This window comes from Hippopotamus amphibius, chromosome 3 (genome assembly GCF_030028045.1).
Source record: "Hippopotamus amphibius kiboko isolate mHipAmp2 chromosome 3, mHipAmp2.hap2, whole genome shotgun sequence".
In the NCBI taxonomy this organism is placed as follows: Eukaryota; Metazoa; Chordata; class Mammalia; order Artiodactyla; family Hippopotamidae; genus Hippopotamus; species Hippopotamus amphibius.
This window is the reverse complement of record NC_080188.1, coordinates 175,462,793-175,480,008: the sequence shown is the minus strand read 5'-3', so window position 1 is coordinate 175,480,008 and position 17,216 is coordinate 175,462,793. Positions and strand designations below refer to the sequence as shown.

At 35.2% G+C, this 17,216-nt stretch overlaps 2 protein-coding genes across 4 annotated transcripts in view; both read left to right on the top strand.

Annotated features, from left to right (window-relative positions):
- Positions 1-17,216, top strand: part of RABGAP1L (RAB GTPase activating protein 1 like) — a 665,842-nt gene that overhangs the window by 206,982 nt on the left and 441,644 nt on the right. The gene's annotated exons all lie outside the window — the stretch shown is intronic.
- GPR52 (G protein-coupled receptor 52) lies at positions 12,412-16,776 on the top strand. The gene is made up of 2 exons (XM_057728677.1): positions 12,412-12,503; positions 13,600-16,776. The coding sequence occupies exon 2, from the start codon at positions 13,819-13,821 to the stop codon at positions 14,902-14,904; it is 1,086 nt and encodes a 361-aa protein (XP_057584660.1). The 5' UTR covers positions 12,412-12,503; positions 13,600-13,818; the 3' UTR covers positions 14,905-16,776.

The window sequence follows — 17,216 nt, the reverse complement described above, 5'->3', positions numbered from 1 at the left end:
GACATAAAATTACATGTAAACTCTTTATACTTTCAGTCCTCGTGACCATAATCTGATATAAGGAAACTATAAAATCAGTAAAAGTATACACTTACCATATTAATTTAATGTTATGGATGAGATTATTTTCCTAAAACTAACTTGCTGCTCACAGTGTGCATGAGATTTTTTTGGAGTTTGGCATGCTTATGGGGCCATGTGCCTTCAGATGACTCAGTTTTCCCGGCACGCTTTTCCAACCCACTGGAGAACTTATTTGTATGGTGTGGTGTTAGGTCATGTGACCGTCACTTGGTACATCATTTACATATTAAACCTCTTTATTTTCTGTTTTCTCAGCCTGCACAAATTAAGAACTACTTGGCTTCAAAACAGTGGTAAATGCTTCAACAAATGTTGGCACCAGTATTGCATAACAATACTTCATTATGAGATAGTAGTCAGAGTATCAGAATCTACTTCTAGTAAAGCTTTTAGATTGTTGTGGAAATAAAAATCGAAGTGAGAAAGTAGCACTGACATATATACACTACCAAATGTAAAATAGATAGCTAATAGGAAGCTGCTGCATAACACAGGGTGATCAGCTTGATGACTGGTGATGACTTAGAGGGGTGGGATAGGGAGAATGGGAAGGAGTGGCGGGAGGGAGGGGACGTGGGGATATATGTATAAATACAGCTGACTCACTTTGTTATACAGCAGAAACTGGCACAACAGTGTAAAGCAATTACACCCCAATAAAGAGCTTAAAAAAATTTAAAAATATTATCGAATAATGGAACACTAAGGATATACTCTCAAAGATTCCTTGTACTCCAGCTTGAGAAATATTATAAAATGTATAGTGCATACATATACATAGACACTATATATTTGGCATAAATGAATAGAAATCCAACAACTGTTGTAAAATTCATCATACAGGCACTACATGGATATAAATTACTACATTCTTAAATATCAAATTATTGAATAGTTTACTTTTATTTTGTGCATACAGTCTAAGCACTTAATACAAGTATATAACATATTTGGTTCTGTTTCTGGTGCTTTTGAATGTTTATATTCTTTTTTTATAAAAATTAAAGATAAGATTTTGTTGGATGATACTAGTAAGCATGGATTAAGAATAAAGCAAGATATTACAAATCAATCGTGTAAAAGAAACATTTAATAAAAAGCAATAGAATTGTATTGGCCTCAGGATCAAAATAGTAGTGGTCATCACGAGTCATTTTCTTTACTGGATAAGGTAGGTAAGGAAAGAGTTTGTGCTTTTGTAATCATTCTCATTCTGTAGAATTATCAGACTGTAGGTATTATATGTAATGGAAAGCTTTACTAACCAACAGGTACACTAGCTCTCCCTTTCTAGGTCTAAGGCATATGATGGCCTTCTTTCCCACTGAGCCCCATCTGAGCTTCTCAATTCGCCATCACCAGCTCACAAGATAAATCACTGCTAGTTTAAAAATAAGCCGATGGTTTTAGAGGGAAAATCCTAAAAAGCAGATGGATACAAACAAAACAAGCGTATCAACGAGTCTATTCCCAACCAGTTCTCTTCAGTCCATAAATGCTGGAGAGATGTGCTATGTTAGCACCATATGTTATTACATTTGTTACCTGAATCTTGGTCATTAGTTATTAGAAAGGAACAAATGAAACTATGAGAGTAAAGACTTAATCTTGATTTTCTAACGTAAAGCATGAAAGTGTGAAGTTTTAATTTCTTAATCTGGGCCTCTCTGAGAAAAGAATAAATTTATGTTACCTCATGGTTTAAATCCTTCAAAGACCTTACCACTGCTTGTAGGACCTTGACGAATTTTCTGTGGATAAACTCATTATATTCCTTCATTGCACTTTGTTTAAGCTTTTTATTGGAATATAATTGCTTTACACTGTTGTGTCTGTTTCTGCTGTTCAACAAAGTGAATCAGCTGTATTTATACATGTATTCCCATATCCCCTCCCTCCCACGACTCCTTCCCAACCTCCCTGTCCCAGCCCTCTAAGTCATCACCCATCATCGCATTGCACTTTACATTTTAGTGTTGGTGACCTGTTTTAGTTCTTCTCTACTAGACTGTGAGCTCTATGAAAAAAGTCCCAGAACCTTGCACAATACCTAACATGCAGTAAGACTTCAATAAAAATTTAAATTAATTGAACTCTAATTGGATGCACCTGGGCAAAGTACTTTGGCAGTGAGTGAATTTCCCCCCCACTTTTAGTGTTTTCTAGTGCAGAACATTGAAGACTGGAGGTAAGAAGCAAGTTAGGAAATCAGAAAATCCAGAGTTTGTGCCAACTCTGAAGAGTTCAGTTCAACGATTATTGAGTAATCAAAATTTCCTGCTATTCGTGAGGTTTGTAACTTGTATGGTTAGCATAGTCACGTTGTTTAACATGTATAGAATGGTGAGAGGGATATAAGGAACATAAGAAACACTCCAACTGTTTTGCTGAAGTTTGTGTTTTTTGTTTTTTAATTTGGACTCCAGAGACAACTTATAAAGACAAGAGCATGAGTATTTCAAATTTTCTTTCGAAAACTGAGTCATAGATGTTGCATTTCAAGCCAAGTAAAGGTTTGATTATTTTACACTTCATGGCTTTTTAAATTCTAGTTGCTATAACAACTTTGATATTTCTTTATTATTTTTAGCACTTCAGTTGCCATAACAATAAGATATCTTAAAAAAATAGCAATTTCTTTTATAAGGGAAAAATCTCTTTCAATTAAAAATGAATTTGAAAAAAAAAAAAGAATTTGAATCAACATTTCTTTCCTATAATGTGAACCCATTATTTAGAATGTAATTGTGCTGTTCTGTTTTCATATAATTTTAACAGACTTTCTTAGGAGATGTTTTAGGGTTTAACTTTTCCATCTATGTTCTTATTGTACAAAAATTAAAGGGAGGTGACTGTATTGAACCCATTCTGTGAGATAATACAAATACTTGATGGGATTTCATTGATATAAAAATCTTCTTAATTTAATTTCCAGATTTGTTATTGTATAAAGAAAAGAACATGAATGATTGATAGCTCTTACAGGAAAGATGTAAGAAAGCTTGGAATTTCCTTTTTTCCTGTGTTATTTTTAAATATACTCATTATGTCTGTTGCCATACTGAAATAGTTACCACCTCACTTACCTAGAAATAACTGACAGCTCAGACCTGAGCTATGACACTTTACTCATAGAGTAGTACTTCTGTTTACTCTTGGATAAAAAATTCTTATAAGCTTAGTTTCTGATATTTAATCCTCTATAAAATTAAGGATAAATTAGAGGAGGGAGGAAAAGTGCTGCTATATCCATATAGAGTCAAAAAACATAGGGAGCTATGTATTCTTTTCTATGCAAACAGAGTCAGAAAATATAGGGAGCTATATATTCTTTCCTAGGTACCTAGTTGCTTGTAGAAATCAAACAAGTCTCTCTTGATTCAATATGCATGTATATTGAATCCAAGGTATGGTTGTGTTATAAGATAGTATTCTAGTTAACAATAACAGTGATGTTCCCAGCCTACCAGGGAAAAGTTAAATTATGTTCACAATTCTCAATTTAAGAAGGCAGAGGAGTGGATGATACATCTTATAAAGAGTTAAATGTAAAATTGGATAAAGCAAAACAAAATTTAAAATATTAAAAAAGTGAAGCCTTCAATTATCTGGAAATTGCAGGATCCGTGTAACTGAGATAGATTTTTATGGACCAAAGTTTGGTAATTTTTATGTTACTGTGTTGCTAATCACATAAGTTTCCTAAGATATATAGTCAGGTTCAGATAATGTATTTCTTTTAAGCATGTACTTTTTTAAAAGGAATGTTGAGGGAGGTAGCAACTGAAGAGAAAAGTGAAAGTATTGCTTTAAATTTCCTAATCTCAACAGGTTACTGTGGGTGTGGTTTCTTAAGGAGAAATGACTAAATAAAAAGCCTGTTGATAATAAAGAATATGTTTAACTTCCTTATCAGTGAGCTTTGAAGGAACAACTGCTATGTGCCTTTTCTGGTTTATCTTTAATTTATAATTTTCATAACCAACTTTAAGTATCATTATCTCAATTTTACAGATGGAAACTGAGACACATGAAGAGAATGACATACCCAAGGCCTCACAGTTAATAAGTGCTACAGCCAGTGCCAACCCAAATCTGGCTCATTCTAAAGCCTGTATTTTCTTCTCTAAGTCAGTCTTTCCTTGTCTTCAAACTAAATAAATGTTTATTAAAGCTAATGACATAACTCAAGGAAAATGGAATGAAAGATCATACTGTGCATTGTTTTATTTTATTGCTCTGCATACTATCTTTGACCAGTTAATTTGATTTTAATTATGTGTTTTATAATTGAAGGGTTCCCCCTCTAAGAGTTAAACATGCACATAAACTAGTATTCTTTGTCCATTTTCCTTTGTGATTAACTAACAAGAATGGATTCTCTCAAAGGTTTTGCTTTCTCAGCCAGTTGTCTTAGATCCCAGCTAGCTAGGGCAGTCTCTGAGTGTTGTATAACTGGCATTTAATAAGAAGTCTTTTCTCACTCAAGTGTCTCACTTGCATCTGGGCTGTTGTGTCTGTGAGTACAAACAGTGAGCCATGAGTCAGGTATAATGATTGAGAGAGTGTGAAAGTAGACACGGGCTAAATGTACTTATTCTGCCCATCAGTATCTGTTCTTTTAGACATTTCAGTAACCATTATTCTTGATGGGACTTTACTTTGGAGTATTCTGGTATTTTTCTTTTTCGACATCAATATATATGATTTCCTGGCAATGCCTTAAAATGCACTCAAGGAATTTAGGTCTCTAATTTGATGGCTTTGCACTGAGATGGGGACACTTGAGAAAAGTAAATGCAGCCATCTTTATCATTCTCTTCAGCCATAACTTACATACAGGTGAAATGCACAGATCTTAAGTGTTAACATTTGGGTGAGTTCAACACACATGCATGAACCCATAGCTATTAAGATACAAAATGTTTCCATCATCCCTGAAAATTTCCTTATACCTCTTGTCAACACACACACACACACACACACACACACACACACCCACCCACCCCTGCCCATCCCTGAAGCAACTATGTTGTGATTTCTTTCATCAAAAATTAGTTTTGCCTGTGTCAGAACCTCACTGTATGGACATATCACAATTTGTTTATCCATTCCCCTATTTATGGATATGTGGGTTGTTTCTAGGTTTGGGCTATTAAAAATAAAGCTGCTATGTACATTTTTGTACAAGTCTTTTATGGATATATATTTTTGTTATAGGTCATAGAGTAGATTTGCTTAACGTTATAAAAAACTCCCAAACTATTTCAGAATTTTCCAAGTTAGGCCATTTTACATTACCACTAGCAATTTATGAATTTCAGTTTTTCTGCATCCCTACCAACATTTAGTATTCCTCAGTGGCTTAATTTTATCCCTTCAAATGGGTATGTATAGGGGTATCTCATTGTGATTTTACTTGGCCTTTTCTTGATGACTTGATGCTGAGCACTTTTTCATTTTCTTGAATGGCCATCTGTATATCTTCCTTTGTGAAGTGTCTAATGTCTGTATTTTTCCATTTTGATCTAGTTATTTGTATTTTTATTAACAAATTGTAGGAGTCAGTTATGTATTTTGGATACAAGTTCTTTGTAGGATATGTGTTTTACTAGTACTTTCAGTCTTTTGACATGCTTATTGATTTTCTTAACATCTTTTGAAAAGCAGAATTTTAATTTTAAGTAGAATTTTTTTTTTAATGTTTAGATCTGTCATCATTTCAGATAATTTCTTGTGTATGTATGAGAAACAGGTCTAAGTTTATCTTCCTCCAGATATTCAAAATTTTCTAGTACCCTTTAGTGAAAAAAATTTTCTTTTCCCCTTGACTTGTTTTAGAGTCTGTTTAAATTCAATTGGCAGTTATAGGTTTATTTTTGGATTCTCTGTTCTTTTAAGTCATCTGTTTGCCTATCCTTATGCCAGTCTTGATTATTGTGGCTTTATATAGTATGTCTTGAAATCAGATTGTGCCTGTCCTCCAACTTTTTAAAATTCTTTCCCACGACTGTTTTAGCTATCTTAGGTCCTTTGTGTTTATATGTACATTTTATTTTATTTTATTTTTTATGTTTTTTTAAAGATTTATTTATTTGTTGGCCATGTTGGGTCTTTGTTGCTGCATGCAGGCTTTCTCTAGTTGCAGCGAGCAGGGGCTACTCTTTGTTGTGGTGCTCAGTCATCTTATTGTGGTAGCTTCTCTTGTTGCCGAGCATGGGCTGTAGGTGATGGGGCACGTGGGCTCAGTAGTTGTGGCTCGTGGGCTCTAAAGCACAGGCTCAGTAGTTGTGGCACACGGACTTAGTTGCTCCGTGTCATGTGACATCTTCTCGGACCAGGGGGTTGAACCCGTGTCCCTTGCATTGGCAGGTGGATTCTTTTTTTTTTTTTTTTTATGTTTTTACTTTTTATCATTTTGATATTGTTAGAATTGTTTTAACAGTTAATAAACCTTTTATTTTTGAATAGCGGGTTAGATTGATAGGGAAGTTGCAATCTCGTTTACTCCATCACCTAGTTTCTCCTATTGTTAACATTATTATGGTACATTTCTGATAGCTAATGAACCAATATTATTAACTAAAGTCCACACTTTACCCATATTTCCTTAGTTTCTACCTAATGTCAAAAGTCCATTTTTCAAATGCCAGCTTTCTAGCCTTTATAATCTTGGTCAAAGTCCTTTTTTTTTTAAGTGATTTTTTTATTTTTATTTTTTTTTATTTTTTTGGGTACAGGCAGATTCTTAACCACTGTGCCACCAGGGATTTTAGAATCAGCTTCTTAGTTCTACCAAAAACTTACTTGGATTTTAATTGGAATAGCTATAAATCTATAGATCAATTTGAGAAAAAATTATATTTGTAGCAATATTGAGTCTTCTAATCCATAAAGATGATATATCTATTTACTTAGGACCTTTTAATTTTTCTCAATGACATTTCATAGTAGGTAGAAGTCTTACGTGTCTTTTGTTAAATTTGTTCATATTTTCTGTGTTTTGAGGCTGTTGTAAATAGTTTATTGTTTTAAAATTTCATTTACTGTTGTTTGTTGCAAGTATATAGAAATGCTGTGATTTTTATATATTAACCTTGTATTCTGACAAAATTTACTCATTTGTTCTAATAGGGTTTTGGATAGGGTCTTTTGGGTATTTCTTATGTATACAATCATGTCTTCCTTTTCTTGTATTGCTTAACTATTTCTTTATCTTGCCTATTATACTGATTGGGACCTCCAGAACATTGTGCATAGAAGGGTGAGAGCAGACATCTTTGCTTTGTTTCCAGTTTTAAAGGGAAAGCATTTACTCTTTCACTATTAAATATCGTGTTAGCTGTAGGTTTTCCCATATAGTGTCTTTGTCAGGCTGAGGAAGTTTTCTTTTGTAGTGCCACTAACTTAACATTTGTTAAATATTTTTAATTGTTAATAACTTGTTAATAATAAAATGAAGTTAACTTATGAAGTTGTTTTCTGCTCTTGAGGGGTCACAGAATCAGTGGATTCTATCATGTCCCATTTCAGAAAGTATTTTTTCCTTAGCACTTAGACCAAGTTGCTTTGATACTATATTTGATAGTACATTTAAAATACATTGATATGGCATTTTGCAGCATTTGTCATTCTTAAAACAATAAGTAAATAATCATTATCTCTTGCTAGATATGGTTTTTTCAAAGTGGTAGTCAAATATTTGTATTGCATTGGGTTTAGGTAGATGTATAGATGAATAATATGGCCTTACTTTGAATATATTAGGAGGCTAATTATTTTCTTCCTGCAATTTGGTCATATATTTTATAGCTTTCTTGTGAATCTTGTATGACATACAAGGGATTGCAAGGAACTTTGCCTATTTGACCTTCACAAAACTGGTTATTAGTGTTCTTCTGTCTTTTTGTAGACATGTCAAGCTATTTTATATGCTTTATATTAACATTATACTAAATGCTTATTTGTTCAACTCCTGTTCTTTGCGCAGCACTGTAGTGTAGACACTGGAGATGTAATGAGGAACAGCACAGATGCTCCTCCCCTCGTGAAGCTTGCAATCCAGTCAGGAAGACAAAATTGAACGAAAATAGACTATCAGCTGTGATATGTGTGGAATCTGGTCTAATCTGGGAATTTAAGGAAGGTTCCTCTGAGGAAGTGTTATTTGAACTGAAGCCTGAAGATTGTATCTGAATGTAACTGGAAGAAATGTGATGGCATATTAAGCAGCAGGTACAAATATCCTGAGGCAGTAGGAAGCATAGCAGATATGTGTGGAACAGGGGGCAGGGTGGAGTGGAGGGAAGTAGAGCCAGTTTCGCTAATCCTAAATAATACAGAAGAGAAGTTAGATTGAATAGATATATGGAGACAAGATTTTATAGGACCTGTTAGGATTTTATCCTAAGGGGAGTGTAAAGCCACTGAAGTATTTTAAATGGGAGTGATGTTATCTGGTTTGCATTTTGGAAGGGATATCCTGTCTGTTTTGCACATAATGGGTTGAAGAGAGATCACGGACCACTCACAAAGACCAGGTTGGAAGCCACTATAGTAGTCCATACACAAGATGATGCTCGCTTGTTTAGGGTAGTGGCAGTGGAGGTGGAGAAAAGTCAACAGATGGGAGGAATAGTTGAAGAAATAGGTAAATTCTGAATCCATACGCCTTTTTGTACCTTTTAAAAATATGCTTAAAAAAACGCTTTTTCTTTATCATATATTTGTTTTTTGCAATATTGGTTGTCATTTCTCCTTGATAATCATTGCCTATTGTTTATCCTATTTACCACTGGTGGCTAATGATCCTCTCTTGCTTTGGCATTTAGATCCTATTGAGTAGTTGCTTGAGTTGCTTAGATGTCTAATAATGAAATAGTGATACATATAAAAGAACATTTAAAACATATTTAAGCTATAAATGAAAAATTAAACATCTGTGATGTATCATCTCAAGAATTTATACAGTTTTAGCTGTTAGAAATAATTCTGAAGTTATCCCAAATAATGGTTCCTCTTAGATATTTCCCAGCTAGCGTTCATCAGTCAAAAGGAGAGGGGGGGGTGGCTGATAATGACTAATAAGAATGGCAATAAAAAAACACCTAATGACCCTGAAAATGAAGAGAATTATGCATAATATAAAAACAGTGCTTTATGTAATGAGCTGTGTAAATATATGATATTAATGCTCTTGTTATTAGAGCTTCACATTATAAATTAATTTCTATTATAATCAGATCAGAAAAAAGCATGGAAGGGAAGAAAAGTGAGGGGCTAGTAGAAAGAGTCAGGCTCAGAAAAGGAGAAAATTATCTTGTTAGAACCCCAGAAGCTGTTTTCTTGAAGTTGGTAGAAGAAAAGAAGGAAGCTTGATGGGTCAAAGCTATTGCTTCTTGAACTCTCCCTCTCTTATTATCATATACCTTTGGCAGCATGTACAACTAGGGATTGTTTATAGTATTCGTAGACTCAAATCCCTACTCATGATTATTTGTTGGAAATAAATATATTAAACTAGTGATTTAGTGTTTGAATTTCCCTAAATGATTTTTTTTTTTGGCCATTTCTCTGATTTAAAAAAATATTACAATTCAAAACTTGGAAAATAATGTGCAGTCTATACTTTTGGAATGATTTTTTTAGACTTTGTTGATAAAGTAGCTTTATTTTTTTTTTAATTTTTTATTTTTGGGGCTGCATTGGGTCTTCATTGCTGTGCGTGGGCTTTTTCTAGTTGCGGCAAGCAGGGGCTACTTTTCATTGTGGTGCACAGGCTTCTCATTGTGGTGGCTTCTGTTGTTGCAGAGCATGGGCTCTAGGCCTGCGGGCTTCAGTAGTTGTGGCTCACAGGCTCTAGAGTGCAGGCTTAGTAGTTGTGGCGCAAGGGCTTAGATGTTCCAGGGCATGTGGGATCTTCCCGGCCAGGGTTTGAACCCGTGCCCTCTGCATTGGCAGGTGGATTCTTAAACACTACGCCAGCAGGGAAACCTGATGAGGTAGCTTTAATAATCAATAACATTTTGTTTTCCAGTGGTTTTGTAGTAAAGTTTCATATTTAACTCTTATTTATGTGGAATGTAGGACCTGTCTATATTTATGAATATTTATCACCTGTAATTATTATTTTGAATATTTATTATTATTGTGAAAGAGTTTTAGTTAAATCGAGTCTTATTTGATTTTCATGCTTTTATGTATCCATAAAAGTCAAAATGCTTCCCTGTAAAAATAGGACTTTCTAGCCTTTTTGTGTTAAATATAAATATTTACTTTCAAATCTCAATATGGTACTCATTCTAAGGTTGTCATTCTAACTAGTTTCATAAATTTTTCTGGTAATGAGAAATGTGCTTCCATTCTATATTTCACCTAACCCCCTGGAGATTTTAACAACGATATGGTCTTCCTGAAAGGCAGTTCAACATGGAGGAAAGAAGAGGGTTTTCTATTATTCAGAAATCATTTTTTGAAATCCAAAATAATTCTTCTTAAACATTTCCTGACTAGCTGCTCTAAGTGGAAAAGAGAGGGAGTGAGGGAGGGGTTCATCAAAATGGTGTTAAGAATGACAATTTTGACCTGTTTCAGTCCTAGTTCTATTGCTCTGTAATAGTGGGCAAGGTATACTTACCTTCTCTAGGTACCCACTTTCTTCCTTCCGAAAATGATAATGATGGGTATCTACTTCATAGAGATTTAATGTTTTTATTGAGAAGAAAATGTACAAGTAAAGCATATAGCATAATGCTTAGCACATAAAATGTGCTCTAAATGTTAGTTATCCATCTTCATCTCAAATTTCCTGATTTAACTCTGAAATAATGTGTAAATTAGTTTTAAGTCACTTTTAAGAAAATTGCTGACCCCATAAGAAATATTTTTAAAATAGTGAATGTTTGTCTATAGTAAGTCACAATAAATGCAAATGTTTTTAACCTCCATTATATAAATGAGCTTAATTAGCTTTCTTCTGATTCGGGTATGAGTAGCTCATGCACTGTATGAGAAAGTTCTTTGACTCTTTGACTCTTTTTCTATTAGGATAAAAAGTGGACTAAGCAGTCATTCTATTTATTTCTATTATCTACTCTTCTGAGGTCATATTTGGCCTTAAATATTCCAACAAGTAGATTTTAGTATAGAGGTGTTAGTTTCAATGCTTTGTTTGTACAGTTAAATACATCAAATTCAGTAATTTAGTGTGGGTGTGGCAGGGATTGGAGAGATTATAAAATAATTTCTATTAATCAAAATATAATATATTTTAGAGGGTAAAAATAATAGCTATATCTCTTGAGTTCATGAAGACTTAGATGATTTTTAATAATTAATAAGTTTTTTCTGCCAATGAGCATTGGATTACTGCTGACTTTTTAGTGTCAGTACCTTGTGGTAGTTTCCCTACAGGGTTTAAAGGTGTATCTTGGGGTTTTTTTTCTGTCCTGCTCATAGGAATTAATCTTCACACATGCAATAAGGAGAATACCTCTAGAAATTCATACATGTCACTAATATGTTATAGGGATCGGTCAGTTCCATTGTCTTCTTTTGTCAATCTTGATCGGAGCTTGCCGAGTGAGTCTATAAGCCTGCATGTGCCTGGCAACTGTTACCTAGTGACAGTTTCAGCTGCAGTAGCCATTGGCTGTGCTGTCGATTGGGGCAGGAGGACCGAGTCACCTTTCTGATGGTGAGTTCTTCTGCATCGGCTCAGGATGAGGAGGAGGAGCAGGGCTTTGGCTCAGGTGGAGGCAGTGGTACTGAGAGATTGTGAAGAATATACCGACAGCATCTCGGTAACTGCATCACAGTAAAGCGGACTTCTGAACCAAGCAGCCCAGCCTAGCAGCTGATAAGAGTGGATGTAGGTGAGAAGCATTGTTTTATTCCTGTAGCAAGAGAACTATTTTGTGATAAGTGAAACTAGAATGTACAAGGAGGAATATCCTGTGGCTATTATTATAAAAGAAGAAGGACTTCCCTGAATGACTTGGTGGTGCACAAGAAAATAACTTTGAGAAGAATGCTTTCTATTAAGCTCCTGCATTGTTCCTGAAGAAAATGTTTTTATTTCTAGTGCATATTATTTCTTCAAAAGGTATGACAGCAAAGACTGACAAGAGACTCTCTGAAATGCCTGTACTTTAAAAAAGACTTTTGACAAATGTTAACCTGCTGTCAGAATGACCTTGGAAGCCTTTTGGATGGATTCTATCCTGCCAGTCTTTCAGTATTTCAGACTCTACGATTTAAACTCATCTTGATGCTTTAAAAGTATTTTAAAACAAGAACATCTTGTAACCTACCTAATGGCCCCTGTATTAATTGAGCACTTGCTCAAAATAGAATACAGAAATAGAAGAGGCATTTTCTTAACATATGGCTGCTATGTAACTGCAAATATAACAAACAAGGTAATTTTCCACTTTCAAAAGATTTAGTTGAAGTAACGATTTAATGTGTTAATCATTTAATGAAAACAGAAAAGATATAGCAATATAGATGATAAAGCCTACTAGAAATACCTAAGTAATAAATAATGTCAGCATTTCTAGTCACATAAGCTCAGAGCATATAGGAAAGTTTCATTGTCTAAATTTGATATATATTTACATATATTTGTGAGATGTAGGTGTGGTTGCAACTTTGAGTTATATATTTTATGATCATGCTCCATTATAAGAAAGGTGGCTTATCAGATAATGAAGGTTGTTGTCAGTTATTGATGCTGAAATTAATAGCACAAATGATTTTATTTTCCTTTTGAAAAGGAAGAAGTATAAATTACAGTGCTGGTGATAGCATTAGTAACTGTAATGGACTAAAACTGTTTTCATCTGAGTGCTTAAAAAATGCATGCAGAATTAAAACTTCAGAAGTTTTTCATATTTTGTCAGTGTCGACCCATTGTGTATTATCTTCCCTACTGGAGATATGCATTTTTTTTTCTCTCATGAGAGTTATAGGGCAATCTGGAGTCTGTTACCTCTGTTCTGCTCCTTTGTGCCCCAGTAGAGATGAGTCTGTTAGAATTAATCTTGTTGGAAAAGGGGGTTCTTAGCTTTTGAGAGAAAAGAGAGAGATGAATCATAAAGTTGACCCACCAGCATCAAACCATGAACTGAGCCCAAAGACCCTCTTCGCCACAATGAACTTTTTCTTAGCTTTCTCAGCCAAATCTGAGATCTTAATTATTTAAATTCTAAGATATGAATCCATTTCTTCTGACAGATGAAACAGGAAGCCTGAGACTATGTAAGACTTTTTTCCTCATTCTTTCTAGTTGATCCCTGAGAAACTACCTTTCTAAGGAGAACAGACGGCCCACAAGAGCTTTTATTCCCTTGGCAATTGCTTTTTTTCTTCCTTTTTCTTTTCAGATTTAATTTTTCTTAGTGCAAGGTATTATTAAGAAGCTCATTTTCTCTAGAAGTGCCTTGTGTCTGCACAAAGTTATTTGAAAGCCCTGGAGGAAGCTAATCGGTGACCTTTTTTTCACCTCCTTTCTAGCTTATCCCCCTTCCTTCCCCCCTAAAGCTGAGGTGTGTTACTGCTGCACTGAGGCTGATGAAGAGACTTGAGTACTCCCTGGGATGCTCAGCTGTGACAGAAGCACTGCCACTGTCTACCGAAGCTGATTCTGAGACACTCATGGGCAGAGTTTAGCAGATGCTAGGCAGGGCATCTGCTTGCTGTAGCCAAGGCTGCAGGTTCTTTTAATTCCAAGCCATGAATGAATCCAGGTGGACTGAATGGAGGCTCCTGAACACGAGCAGTGGCATTTTGAATGTGTCTGAACGTCACTCCTGCCCACTGGGGTTTGGCCACTACAGTGCGTTGGACGTCTGCATTTTCGAGACCGTTGTTATCGTCTTGCTGACATTTCTAATCATTGCCGGGAATTTAACGGTCATCTTTGTCTTTCACTGTGCTCCACTCTTGCACCATTATACGACCAGCTATTTCATTCAGACAATGGCATATGCTGATCTTTTCGTTGGAGTTAGCTGCTTGGTTCCTACTCTCTCACTTCTCCACTACTCCACAGGTATCCACGAGTCCCTGACTTGCCAGGTTTTTGGATACATCATCTCAGTTCTAAAAAGTGTTTCTATGGCATGTCTTGCTTGTATAAGTGTGGATCGCTATCTTGCAATTACCAAGCCTCTTTCCTACAATCAACTGGTCACCCCTTGTCGCCTGAGAATTTGCATCGTTTTAATCTGGATCTACTCTTGCCTGATTTTCTTGCCTTCGTTTTTCGGCTGGGGGAAACCTGGTTACCACGGTGACATTTTTGAATGGTGTGCCACCTCTTGGCTCACCAGTGCCTATTTTACTGGCTTTATTGTTTGTTTACTTTATGCTCCTGCTGCCTTCGTGGTCTGCTTCACTTATTTCCACATTTTCAGAATTTGCCGGCAGCACACCAAAGAGATAAATGACCGGAGGGCCCGATTCCCTAGCCACGAGGTGGCTGCCTCTGGAGAGACTGGGCATAGCCCTGACCGTCGCTACGCCATGGTTTTGTTTCGGATAACCAGTGTGTTTTACATGCTGTGGCTCCCCTACATCATCTACTTTCTTCTGGAAAGCTCCCGGGTCTTGGACAATCCCACCCTGTCCTTCCTAACAACCTGGCTTGCTATAAGCAATAGTTTCTGTAACTGTGTGATATACAGCCTCTCCAACAGTGTTTTCCGGCTGGGCCTCCGAAGACTGTCCCAGACAATGTGCACATCTTGTATGTGTGTGAAGGATCAGGAAGCACGAGACCCCAAACCTAGGAAACGGGCTAATTCCTGCTCCATTTGAAGAAAACTACACAGTACATCAAATGTAACCTGACAGTAGTTTTGGATTGTATTCTTGCTTCATCTGGAAATACGCCATGAGAGAAATATTTACTTGAATAGTTGACTGTGAGAGGAAGGGACTAAAGGTTTCTTTCTTTTTTCTTTTTTTTCTTTACTCATGGAAAAAAAAAAACTGAAGAAAAGGATGTATAGAGGGTAATCTCATGAGATAATTGTAGTGTGTGAGTATAAATGTGCAGGAATAGGAAAAATTAAGCACTGAGGATGGAAAAGTACCTCAGATCTTCCACAGGGCCTGAGCAAAGCCCCTGGTGTCTGTCTCTCTCTCCAGCTGGATTCTCTCCTCTGTCTCTGTGTCTCTCTCTGTCTGTCTCTGTCTCTCTCATTCTCTTTGTGTTTGTGGAAGTTACTTACATAAATTGCCCTTAATAGAAAAATGCTACATATCATATATGTGGTAAAGTATAATCTTTTGCATCAAAGTGTACTTTTAAACTCACTAATCTATAGTCTCTAAACAGTTTCTCCTTGGAGGATGCATAATAAGCATTGTATTTTATTTTCAGCCATACCAACCCTTTTGCTTGTGTTTTTATAATATCTGTAGCACAAAATTTCTGCTGTGAACAAAAAGAAACAGTGTTTTTGTTTCTTCTGGGTAAAATTATGCTCCCTCCTCCTTCCAAACAGCCTGCTATTTTTTTTTCCTCCATTTCTCTTGATCTGCATCCTTTGGTACCTTAATCCAGAAGTGTCTTAGCTAATGAAAGAATCTACTATATAAAAGTCATAGTGTCGAATGATTTATTCCTTCCAAAAAAGCATTTTGTAGATTGTTTGAGATATTGTGTTTGAGACATTAAGTTAATTTAATGGCTTTGGGAAACATTTTTATTTGGTTTCTTTTGGATTAGTTCATGTGCCCAAAGTGATGCCCCCCCCTTTTTTTTGGCTATAGTTAAGCTTTGTTTTTCTTTAAGATAATTACAAATAATTCTAATGCAGATGCAGAGTACTCACTCAGAAGTGAGGTATTGCTCTTAAAGCTACTTGGTGTGTCCTTTTTTTTTTTTAAAGAGTAAAATGTTAACCTCTTTGTGTTAGGTCTACAAAGCTTACTGTTGTGTCCACTAATTATTTGTGTGATAACGCATTTGCACATACTATATTTTTTACAACAAAGAAAATGTAAATTACATTATGTGATCTGTGCCTGATGTCTTCTTAGCACACTATATAGATCAATGTTGCTTAAGTCATCAACATTGAACAAAAATATACGAAAACTTCTTTTAAGAGAAAAATACTTTTGTGTAGTTGTTATTTAGAAAATATTTCTATTAGACCAAGCTGCATTCTTAGTGATGCTGAGAATAAAATATACTTAATTATCAAATACAGGTAAGAACTTGTCAGTATTTTCTTTTGTAATGATCTGTTTTCATATTCAGAGATTAAATTAACTTATTTTTTAGTGTGCTACATGGAATTGTGTAATAAATTGTCAGGGGTTTAGATGTAGCAAAATGGCATTTGGGAAATTAGTAGTGAAGCAGGTGTAAGTGCTAAAACATCTGAATCTTCCTTTTTTAACCATAAGTTTCCTGCCTGACAGATATTTTAAAATTTATATCAAACTACTGAGTATTTTTCTTCTCAGCATTTTTGATTTCTTTATTTTATGAAATGCATTTAGTAAAATGTGCCTATGACTCTTCACATTGGAAGCCAACCATGTTTGCACACTGGTGGTTTGACTTCAGAGATCCTTTAGTAAAAGAAATGTCATCATTTTATTGAGGTTGTTCTGAACCCATGTATATTTTTAAACATGTAAGAAAGGTTTAAAATAAAGAATAAAACAGTATTCCACATATTCAAAATCAGACTTTGCTTCTACTTACTAAATCACTTAGAATAAGAGTTTACTGTTGGGGAATCAAAATTTGTTTCACATTTTTGTGGTTTGGATTGTTTACATTAATTCTCATCCCATTTGCCAGTGTTGTCTTGGATAAGTTGAAATGTGCCTTTTGAGTTCAGACCAGTTTAAGGAAAACAAAGTTGGAGGAAACATAATACTGCTAACTTTTCAGCTGACGTGAATAGAACCTTCAACATTATATGCATTATTTGGGAATCAGAGTTTTGATTCCTTTAGTTTGATGTAAGTGTAGTTAGGAAAGACTCCATAGATCCTCTGTACAGAAAACCTGAGGCTGTGATTATTGCATTTTCTTCTTCAGGCTTTTCCTCATGGTAGTTAATAACAATAATTATATGCCAGGCACTGTGTGAAGTTTTACACAT